Source organism: Colletes gigas, unplaced genomic scaffold, assembly GCF_013123115.1.
Source record: "Colletes gigas isolate AHSC1104 unplaced genomic scaffold, ASM1312311v1 Colletes_gigas_Sc00022, whole genome shotgun sequence".
NCBI lineage: Eukaryota > Metazoa > Arthropoda > Insecta > Hymenoptera > Colletidae > Colletes > Colletes gigas.
In genome coordinates, this window is record NW_025106651.1 from 581,126 (window position 1) to 593,363 (window position 12,238).

Below are 12,238 nucleotides of genomic sequence, written 5' to 3' on the forward strand. Positions count from 1 at the left end.
CCAAGCTTAACGACTCAGTAATGATCTAAATTTGTATTTTAGATTATTCAGGTAAATAGTTGATGAGTTTGATGCTTGTCTAGAAGAAATTGATAGTAATAAATTTAACAAAGTCATATCGAATAAAAATATGATCAGAATAAGTCAGCTGCAAGTCCTTCAGTATCAATGTATTGGAACCGATCGAAATAATCAGACGAATCAAGAAAGAAACAATCACTTAAATGTTACCCCCAGTTTTATCTTCCCTGGAAGCTCATAGCATGCACATATTCTGGGCTGATCCTCGTACGTGCACGTATGGTAACTATTTTTATATCCAACTCATACTGTATCCTCGTTCTGGCGTTCTCTCGGTCCACGCTACCGATGGTACCTTCACGTTTGATTTTAATCTAGCCTCCATCTTTCGTAACGACCGACCTCCTTCTAACACCATCCGCGCGCAACTAGAACCAAACTAAAGCCCGCTTCTCCTTTACATATGCGTGATTAGAAACTGTCTCTGTGAGTATCAACGTTTTAGAGCCGGAGTAGCGGCGAAGAAGGACTGTCGCCGAGCCAGAGCAGCGACTACGAGGATCAAGAAGAACTTGAGAATCAGCACTCCGCCACCGTACACGCAGTACGTGACATATACAAAGTCCTCCTGTCACGAATGTCTCCTTTCTCTGTATCTTCTGTCCTTTCTATTGCTGCACTGGTAAAGTGTCGCATGATCGTGGCTACGTAGAACGAAAACTCCTCTATATGTGTGCAGTAGAAATTACTAAGTAGTACGCGCGGTGAAACGCTGCTGGGCTCGTGGGAAAGCGATGTCTGTTTTAACGGGGATCAACCGTTTCTAATAAGCTACTTCAATTTCTCGACGATGATATCATTTTACTGTCGTCTTGATCGAATTTATTCTGTGGCAAACATCAATGATATGCTTCATCCTGAAAATCTGAAATGTGTTGTCAGTAAAAATATAATTATTATTTCTCTTAAACGAATGCATCTTTTCAAATTGAATCTATTATCGCGTTTGTTAAGAAAATAATATTGGCTGAGTTAAATTAGGCATCTCCCTTAATTTCACGTAGAAAACATTCGACATTACTTTTTCACGAACCCAATGTGAGCATACCCATGGTTATCGTCCACTTAAACGTAGGATGCTTTTGTTCGTTAATTTTGTTTACATGTGGTCTGTCCGGTGGGGTAAGTTAATTTTTTCGTATCGATGACTATCTTCACTCGTCTGGTTAATTTCTAATAAAAGAAACGACTGATGAACCATGAAGCAATCCCTGTCGAGCTTAACACCAGACCGATGAACATAGTCAAAAGTGTGTTTACAGCCGAATGCACGCAAGTTTTGATCATTCAAGTTTACTACCTATTCTTGTGCCGCTTCGCTGAATCGTAGTCGGATGCATTCTACTGCGTAGTGGCGTTTCGTTAAAAAATATACACGCAAAACGCAAAGGTAGACGTTTATATAAACATTTTCACGAGTTATACAATCACAACACGTGCGTCTACTCCACCGACAAGTCGACAACGACGTCGTGCAGGCTCGAAGCCAAGGTTCAACGTTCTTTGTGAATCTTCCACGATCGTGCCGTATATATATATACATATATATATAATCGTTGCATGTTCTCAAAACTTTACAGAACAGTCGTTCTAATTTTCAAAAGTGTCCGATTAATCCTATATCTTTTGTAAAAAGACTTCACCGATTGATCTTCCTTCGGACGAGGAGCCACGCGGAACGGACATCTGATTTGTAATAGAAATATACAGGGTGTTAATGGAAGATACTAGAAGCCAAAATTAGACGAAAATCATGAATATCAATTTGTTGATTGTGGCATCGTTAAAATGTTATTAAAAAGTTAAATTAGAAAATTTCACATCATTCACGAAAAAATTATTTTCGGTTGCGGGGGTCAATTACAATCATGTTTGGTGAATAGACATATTCCAAAAATCCTATGCATTTTCGAGAAAAAAAATCGGAGTAGGTGCAATTTTTTGGGGAAATTAGAAAATTTCAAATCTTTCTAAAAAAATTATTTTCGGCTGCGGAGGTCAATTACAAACATTTTTTGTCAATAGACATACCCCCAAAATCTTACGCACTTTCGAGAAAAAGATTCCTTACCGAAAATATAATGTCTGACCATCCATTGATATGTTTCACTGAAATTTCGTCCGTATCTTTAAAATATGATAACTTTTGAACGGATTGGAGGATTTTAATGTTTAAACAGACAAACGACGCGTATTTTGGTGGAGAATATGTAGAAATTCCAAAAACATTAAATTAGTTGTCCCTTGACTTCGTAAAATGAGAAAAACCCCATAAAAATGGCTCAATTTTCAAACGTCCATAACTCCTACAATAGTAAATGGATCTCATTTAAATTTAGTATAGCAGTAGAGCTCATGGATACCTACAAAAAAGTATTAGACAACTTTTCTGTAGAGGGTCAAACAAATTTATTAAAAATGAAAAACAAATTTTTAAGAAAAATCGACAAGTAGCTGTTGAAATTTTTCGGCAAAAAAAAAAATTTCAAATCGTTCTGAAAAAATTATTTTCGGTTGTGGGGGTCAATTACAATCATTTTTGGTGAATACACATACCCCGAAATCCTACGCACTTTCGAGAAAAAAATTCGAGTAGGTGGACAAATTTGTCGACAAAATTAAAAAGTTTCAAATCGTTCTGAAAAAATTATTTTCGGTTGTGGGGGTCAATTACAATCATTTTTGGTGAGTAGACACACCCCCGAAATCCTAGTAGAAAAAAATGCCTTGCCTAAAATATAATTTCTAGCCAGAAATGTTTCTATAACCTTTTAACGAAGCCACAATGAACAAATTATTTTCGTCTTATTTTGGCCTCTGGAATCTCCCATTAAAATTTTGTCCCAGGGCTGGCTGAACACCGTGTATATTACGATTCGTTAACAGGTTTCGTTTTTAGGTAACGTGTCGTCGATATTTTTTACGACGTTTCAAAGTAGAATCGTCCGAGGTTTGAAGCACCGTTTCGCGTGACTCCTCGATCGAACGAACAAACAGCCGTTACGAAACTCCTCTTTTCATTTTCATCGACCAACGAAAGGAACGCTCCCGAGTGCCCGGCGTTCTCCAATTCTCTGTTAAAATTTCCAGTCGGAAGCTAGCGTTCTGCTGGAGGGCGACGCTAGGGCGCGGATCGCAGGTCGAGCGAGGAACCTGCGACACGACGTGCAACGCAAGATCTCGAGGCTTCGACAGGATCGCGCCTCTTCGGAGGCCTTCCCGTGCAGCGCCAGCAGCGTCGAGAGTCTTCCAAGCGGCAGTGGTTCCAGTACACAGGCCCTCGTGCGTGCAGGAAGCAATCACAGCTCGATATCCTGCGAGGACAGAGACGCCATCAGCCCGACCTCCATGGGACCCGTGCTCTGCAGGGCTAGAGCGCTCGTGGACTACACGCCTAGCCCTTACGACAAAGATGCGCTCAAATTCAAGGTTCGTTGCTCAAACATTCGACGATCTTGTCGATCACCCAGTAATTACGCTCTAGTCGCAAGAATTATCATTAAAAGCTAGATCAAAATCAGCGTGATATAGATTTCTGCACAGTACTTTAGTACCAAGCCTTTTGGACTCGCCTGTAGAACCGTAATTCGATAAAATATCTAAAATTAAAGGTTCCAGCTCCGAAGAAAGACTTGATATTGTCTGAAGTTGCTTCCCTTTTTTCGAAACTTTTCGTGGAAGGACCAGTGAATACGAAACCGAACTCGAACGTTGAATATCGTGTTCCATTCGCGAGAATCCGAAAGTCGAGGAGTTTTCGAGGTTTTTGCACGCGAATAAAGTATCAAGCAAATTGCTACGGCGCTTTTGTTGCAGAAGGGAGACATTATCGACGTGGTACAAATGAACAAGAGCGGTCTGTGGAAGGGTATCATGCACAACAGGATAGGCCACTTCAAGTTCATAAACGTTGAGATACTGAACGACAGGGTTACAAGGCGCGGGGAACCCGAGGGGCGGGGGAAGTGGGGCCAGAGGTACAGGCAGAAGCCCGGTTCCGTTCAAGAGCTCTTGCAGAGAATGAATCTTCAGGTAGAGAGCAATATCTTGCTACAGCTCGAACAAACTGATTCGCATTTGCATTGCTTCGAATACAAAGCAGGGATCCAGCTTTTATACATTTCTTTATTCGTTGGTCCTCTTTCTTTTCATGCGTAGCCCTCCCCCACCGACCTCTCCACCACATACCTTTTATATCGCGTACAGCTCACGGTTGCACCGTGGCTCGCGACAAGTTCCTTTTTCAGCGACACTTTCTCACTTTTACTTTTCTTCTTCGGTGAAGCAAGCTGTTCGCGAATCGGATTAAGATTTGCGAGGTCGTTAAACCGCATGGAAATGTTCGAAAACCTACGGAACGGTTATGAAATAGTAAAACGTCTATTGCATATTTTCGTTAACTAAAATGTGCATTTATATTTAGTAGAATTAAATGGATATCGAAATATTTTACTCCGGTCGAGGACCGTATTAATTTAGCTGAGGATCTGTAGGTTACAGACCCCAGCTATATTATTATATTTCAATCATATGATCTCAAGATAGTTATATTAATATCTTGCAAAGTTATCGAAAGCGTATAACGGTATTTCAAATAGTGCTCTATTTTATTCGAAGGAACACTCGCAGGATAAAAATCTGCTGCGTTTCTTCGTGAATATGTACCCGTAACTTTTCAAGTATATTCCACTGAATATTAAGAAATATATACATGTAACTTCAACGTGACGTGTGCTGAGTACGTTACTATGGAATTGCAATAGCAATATTGGATTTCAATTTTACCCGAGATTGAATTGATCGACAGAGTGGAGTGGTCAAACTATTCTTTGCGTCTCGCTCCGCTAGGATGTTATCTACGAGGTGTACTAAAATATATCATAAATTTATCGCGAAGACCTGCAGCACCGGAAGATACAATGTTTCCAATTTTTGAAGACCTGTTACAGCTGCAGGATATTTTAAAAGAATACTATAAAATAATGTAAAAGAAAATTTAGTCCGAAATAATCAATTTAAATATTATATGAGCTGTGCATTTTCTGCAGCTAATTTCACAAACCACGAAAAAATGCGTGGTACAACCTTATTCCGTGGAGTAAATGAAGTACCAGGTCGTTTCAAGTACCTCGTCCTGTGTGAAAACTCATCCTCACGGTAACGGGAACATTTCTAATTGCGTTTGCATGTTAACGCACCGTAAGAAAAAATGTAAATGCGATTTTTTGTTCGAGACAAGAGTTTGGAATAGAGGGGGGACGATAGTAATGGGAAATCGAACGGTGTATCTTCGCAGGAACACATTCCTGTTTTCGTGTTGAACGGATACGAGGACCTGGAACTCTTCAGAGAAATAGAGCCCGCGGATCTCGATTATCTGCGTATACATCAGCCAGAACATCGCGCCAAGATTCTTACAGCGGTACAATTACTGCATGATCTTCAATGTGAGTTATAGCATGTTTATGTTCATATTATAGTTCTTTTATTCTTTAAAACATGATCTTAATTTTAAATATTACGTGACTTTTATAGCGTGGAATTGCCATAATTAGAATAATTGGAATCCTTTTTATATTTAGACGCTACATGCTATTGCCAGAAACTTTAGAAAAGGGCATCGTTCGTTTGTTAAACACTTTTTCGTAATAGCAACTTAACACTAAACCTACCATGGTCAACTGACCGATTGAACAATTTATATTCTTTTGTAAAAAAACTGGACAAAAGGTATCAAATTCTCGTTAGATGTAAATAGAAAATATATAGCAAAGATGAAACGAGAAAATCTTCAGTTTTCATTGTCTTAGAGCAGTCTAACAACGCGTATTAAAAATAGTAAAAGTTTAGACGCGTGTAGTTCCGAAACTATTAGTGTTTTATTAATTACTGAGCCACTGTTAGAAGCAGCAAAGCTTTCTCTGTAAAATGGTTTTTGGTTTTTGTCGATCCGACTTTTCGTTTTCGAGATATCGTAATTTATGTAAAAGGTAAGTTATTAAATTCCACTGCCTTTCGCTTCCCGTCTCAGAAAAGGCTGTTAACGCGTATTAAAAATAGTAAAAGTTTAGACGCGTGTAGTTCCGAAACTATTAGTGTTTTATTAATTATTGAGCCACTGTTAGAAGCAGCAAAGCTTTCTCTTTAAAATTGTTTTTGGTTTTTGTCGATACGACTTTCCGTTTCGGAGATATCGTAAGTTATGTAAATAGTCATTTTTGTAATTCGACTATCTCTGTCTTCGTCTAACGGAGTCGGACCTCCTTGTCGCACGTGCGTGGTACTGACCTACCCCACGTACGTGACTGTCGTGACCTAGTTTCGACGTAGTATTTCCAAGAATTTACTACGCACTGACCAATGAACTCGCGAGTGCAACAATGAAACGTAAACAAACTTCGAACCCTTATATCTCTTAAACTAGCCACCGTATCGACTTGAAACTAAAATCGCTATATCTCCGGAACTAATAAAGCTATCGACTCGTACAAACGCTCATTTTAAAGGGGATTTCATCCCCTATCTCATGACCATATCAATTTTTATTATTTATGTCATCTTCTATGTTTATTTTAACATTTTCTTTGACGTTATATGCCCAAAGAGGTTTAAGAAATTCCTATTGATCATACGACTGATGTGCAATAAAATTGGACTATAAATTGTTTATTTAATTGAAAATGGGTATAGATGAAGTGTCGGTAGGTTTAGTGTTAAGGAAAATGTTTTCTTTCCACATTTAAAATTATAATTTGGCATTTTCACTTTGGATTTAGTAAAATTAATAGAAATCTGACGAACAGACATGGCGGATGTCTCAATAAATGTCAGTGTCCCTTACTGTGATTTTATTTATTTTGCTTTATAGGAAAGGAATAGATATAATTGCAGTAAAAATGGTAGTTGTACGAAATTCGTAGATAACTGATTTCCTTCTACGGTGATGCTTATGCTGATGCTGATGTTATGTTTTATATTTTCCTGTCTGTAATACGTCAGTAATAATTTCTTTTTAAATCCGTGTTGTTTATTAATTCTCGTGATCTAAAATTGCTTACTTTAATTCAATTCACTTTTAAATTCGCAACAATTATTCAAATTTCATCGTCAATAATAAAAACTGTTATTCGTCTCATCGCAATCAATAAGGCTGACAGTTATTAGCAATTACACAGACAGGACGATTTTTGAGGCGACAGTCACAGGGACATTGGGATTTATCGCAGACTTTAATTAATAACTATTGAATTCCACGTATTCAACGCGTTCAAATATTTCTCTGTCATAAAAGAGATGTTTCAAATTCAGACGATCAGTTAAACAGCATTTAAAAAAAATTAACTAGCTGCAGTTGTTGGAACATCTATCCCGTTAATAGCAGTCTCCGGGTGTTTCAACTTTATTCTAAACAATGTCTCTCGAGGCAAGGGCACGGAATTATACGTCGATTTTTGTTACATTCCAATAGCTGGAAGCGAAGGAGATTTAGCTTCGAGTTCGGAGGGCGACGAGGTCAGTCGATTGGTCTTAACTTCCGACCAGACATCCGGCCACTGTTCGCCGTTCAATCGTCGCCAGTTCCCGCGGGATTCAGGCTGCTACGACGCTCACAAGAATCCCACCAGTCGACGAACCGTAAGCCCGGAGTCGGCTACGTCCACCAAGCTGCCCAGAGAGAACAATCTCGACGCCACAGCGTCGGCGAAGAGCGTCGGTAGCGTCAGCACAGAAGGAAACCCCGCGTCCGACAGCAAGGACGACTTCCATCCGAACATACCCATCGTTGGCAACATCGCTGGCCAGAAGGAGGGTCACTTCGACAAGTCGCCGTTGTTGCGCGGCGGGAACATTCGTTTCATCTCCAAAAAGGGAAACTTTGGGGAAACCGTGGTCATCGAGGACGCATGCGACAGTGGACAGAAGCTTGGAAGTTTGGTGAAATACGTGGTGGGAAGCAGCGACATTGGCCTCGAGGGTGCAGGCACTGTGCCTGGTCTTGGTCAAAGGGGTTGCGTCAGCGAAAAATCCAGCGACTCGGGTGTCAGTTCATCCAGCATCAGCTCAGCGCCGCCACCCAGGGACAAGGCACTTGCCAGCGTTGCTTCAGATTCGCCTACAAAGAACTTTGGGAACTTCACCAGGGCGTCGCCTACTTCTCAGCCAGCCAACAAGACGCAAAACGGCGACGCCAGTTACCCGTGAAGAGTAACGAGTGACAACGTTTAACGAAAATTGGAAACGTTTCGATTTACCTTGCTTCGATATCGTATGTCCGGAAATTTGGTCGTTAAAAGACTCGTCCGTTGATTCGTTCGCGATAGAGTTCAATGATTTTGCAAGTGGTCGGTGTGCGACGTCGCCTGGACTGTTCTGCTATATCGTAAGTACTCTATATTTAGCAGGGTATGCTCTTTAGTTTCACCCAAGTCCGACGATAAACTGATCCTTGAAAAACGTTTTCCGTAACTGGACGTTGGTTTGAATTCGTTGCAGCATGGGATGAATCCGACGATACCAAAGTAGGGTTTTAAAGTCTCCAGTAGTCAGCAATAGAGATCTCTGCAACACTGACAGTCCTGTATTATCTGAGCTCGCGATACAAAAGTAATAAGAAAGTTCTCTTTACTTTGAGCAAATTTTATTTACGAATAACGAGTAAACATTTTAGAATCACTCACCTGGATATTGCTTTAAAAAGTCCTTTTAGGAACTAAAATATTCACTTGTCATTCGTGAATAAAATTTTCCGAATCCTATTAACCATCGTATATAAAATATTCGTCTGTTTTAAAAGAGAAGAACGATAACAGCATCAGAACAGAAACGAAAAAAAGACTCTGTGATTGACAAGTTTCAGTAGATTTATTCACAGGAATCTTTCCATTTATTTTGTATCGCGAGTCTAATCGCGGCTAAACACATTCGATCCACCCTGTAAATAATACGCATAAAAGTTCGTTCGCTTTAATTTCGCCTCATATAATACAGAATTGTATCCCAAAATACATCGGATCGAAAGAAATAACGAGGTGCCTTGGTACCCTTTGTTGCCTTAATGATCCTTTCTCCTCGTTACTCTATAATCAAAGGTATGCTGCTACCGTTTCTTTTTTATTTTTTTTTTTTTTTTAGCAAGTATTCCAACTTCATTTGTCCCTACCTAAATTTTAACATCAAACAAAGGACGTACTCGTTATTCCCATCTTGAATTTTTTTTTAAATCTCTGCAAAGGAGACACAACCAATGGGGAAAGGTGTAAGAAACAGAATTTAAGCAGTTTTAACGAGGAGAGCCGCGGCAAAGTTTCTGCGAAGTTCGTGCCGTGCGCGAATGGAACAAATTTGACGGTGAAGTTTGAATGAAAAGGACGAGGAATGAAATAACGTCACTGCCGATCACTTCACGATCTCGTCTGTTGTTTTCAACGCTCGTGTAATTAATAATAATAAGCGAATATTATGTGATACAATAGCAATATACGTCCCCCTAATGTGTAGATAGGTAAAGTGAAATGCCTGCAATAAAAGGACCGTTGATGAAACGTTAAGCGAGAAATTGACGGCAAGGTAACGCGATGGTTTGACAGTTTTATTTCATTTTTCTCGATGAAACGACTGATTTTTAGATTAGTGACTCTTAGATTAAAGACTGCCAAGTTTTTCTACGAGAAAAAACGTCGTTCATCCTTTGGTTTCTACGCTGTTGCTACGTTTTGTAGATTTACACTGATAATGAACAGACGGCACGTACGAAGAGTGAACCGTGCAATAATAGGATTGATGTAATGACGCGAAGTATGAACACTTTCAGTTGTCAGTTAACCCTCTACAACCCTGTAGAATTCTAAAGTAGCTATATATTTATATTTTCAAAGTTTAATTTGATTTTTTCTTTATCAATGTGTATAATCGTGGGGTAGAAGCAATATTATAGCCAATGTATTTAGGAAGATTATATTTGATTATTTTTAGCAACGTCCAATTCTATAATTTACTACGGATACCAAAATTGATTAGGGTCGTAGAGGGTTAAATGTTTCCCCTTTTCTCTCGAAATTCAAGTATGCATGAAGATCAAAAGCAACGGAATTTGGTAAAATAATGAATCGAACAAACTGTGCAAAATTGAAATAACTTCTTTTCTCCCCAAGAAAATTACCTCTTGTACTAATTATCTAATTTGTTGCTCTTGATTATCTGTATAAAATTTTACATAAAAGTTCTCAACTTGTAACAGGGTGGGATGTACAATAAGGAAAAAATTGTTCGAGCGCAAGAGCAATATTGTCGTAGAGTTTGTGTCGTGTTTCGAACAGATGCCAAAAGTTTTAGAGTATTACGTTCATCAGACACCAACCACGATCGTTTGAAGATTATGTCGTTCTAAATTATTGAATTGTAAAAATACATCAACGATCTTCAAAGTTCGAAAGCTATACTGCTTCTGTCCAAACAATTATCAAAAACAACGGAGAATCTTGGGTGTCCCATTCTGTATAATGATACGATTCAAGTTGTTGAAAACATTGCTAATATTTATGTTGCAAAATTGCAGAGTCTACAGGTAGACCTAATTACAAACTTCAATTTGAATTATTAGAATGACGTTTGGAGTATAGAAATACGTGTATGTATCTAAGGATATTTTGATATGTATCGAATAGGAACCAATAGTAAAATATTGTAATTGGGTCTGTTTTCGATGTTAAAAATTCTACGTTGCTATTATAATACGCGATTATCTAAAACATACATATTTGCAATCTGCTTACGATCGAAATGCTGCTAGTAGCATTACTTTGTACGATTCTATAAGACAACTAGCTCGTTTTAAGCAGTTTAATTCATTTTTCTAGTGTAAATGTCTCGCTCCAGAGTATTACACTACTAGTACACGATCGACAATCCCCATCATCGATGCAACTTAGTTCTTCGACAAGATGGTAAACCTGTACATGTGTATATTTACCATGCCACGAGAAACGTTGAAAGTTACAAAGTTTTTGTATGTACATACAATACGCATAGAAACCTAACGATGTTTTATATTGACCCAATCTTTGCCAAAACATTAGACTATACAAATCTATAAATATACGTACGTTATATATCACACCGTTGGATCTTATGTACATCTTTTGTATAGTGTAAAATGGTGGTAGAATCGAAGGCGTCACGAAACGAAATCAGAAATGAAACACGGAGGTTCGTGAAAAATGGGTTGACGGGATACAATTGTCGAAACTCGATTTAAACGCTCCGGATATATTGCATTACTGTAAATAGAGCATGTACTCATTTCGAAAGAGCAACTCGATCATTGTCGAAAACGACAGAGACTGATGAGCAAATGTTAGAGATCTTATAGAATTTAAGATGCATGTTCACCTTCTTCATTATTATCGATTTACGAGTAGTTGCGGGAAATTCACCATTTTTTCGAACGAATCCGTTTCCCTATTTCGTACGACCATTAACGAATGAAAACATTGTGCGTAAAATGTTGTCGTCCGCGGCTCGTCCGGTGGATGGTACGCGACTCGATTTTGTTAACTCGTGCTGCTTCCACAACTACGACTGATTTGCTGTGTCTCTTTCGTGGATACGTCGCGTCGTGTAACTCTGTGTTCGATTCACGAGAATTGAAACGCGTGTAGATGAATAAGACGAACTCCGGTTATGTTGATTAAAAGTATGGTGCTCTTGTCAACGGGCACCGATATTTCAGCAGTGACTCTATTGAAAAGTTTGACAGTTTTAGCAAAATAAATTAGCGAAATGAAATCTTTATTATAATATACACGAATTACGATAACGCTGTAGCTTATCCGTTCCATTGAGAGTAACATTATTTGTAGAGAACGTGTCAGGAAAACAATGGGAGAGAGAGAAAGAGAGAGAGAGTAAAAGCTGGAAGAAAGGATGCGTGAAAGATGTTAATTGACGACTACTTTATGAGAGTACGAATAGGCACGATAGTGATTTTATTAGCTCGGGGAGTATGCAGCATTCGATGTACAAAAGAAGATTCATTCTAATAGTAGACACAATAAGCCGTAATCTAGATAAGTAATTCGAGAGAAGAGCTTCGAAAGAAAAGTTGAAAGAGCTGAGTGCGTCTGTGTTCTGAGTTGGTGCGCAAAAATGGAGACGGTCT

The 12,238-nt window shown here is 38.9% G+C and overlaps 1 protein-coding gene across 1 annotated transcript in view; it reads left to right on the forward strand.

Annotated features, from left to right (window-relative positions):
* Positions 1 to 8,283, forward strand: part of LOC122401137 — a 406,340-nt gene extending 398,057 nt beyond the window's left edge. Inside the window, exons 11-14 of the mRNA XM_043403093.1 lie at positions 3,172 to 3,510; positions 3,898 to 4,113; positions 5,378 to 5,528; positions 7,550 to 8,283. Of these exons, the coding sequence (XP_043259028.1) occupies positions 3,172 to 3,510; positions 3,898 to 4,113; positions 5,378 to 5,528; positions 7,550 to 8,283 (1,440 nt within the window). The remainder of the gene's footprint in view (positions 1 to 3,171; positions 3,511 to 3,897; positions 4,114 to 5,377; positions 5,529 to 7,549) is intronic.
* Positions 8,284 to 12,238: the final 3,955 nt, after the last annotated feature.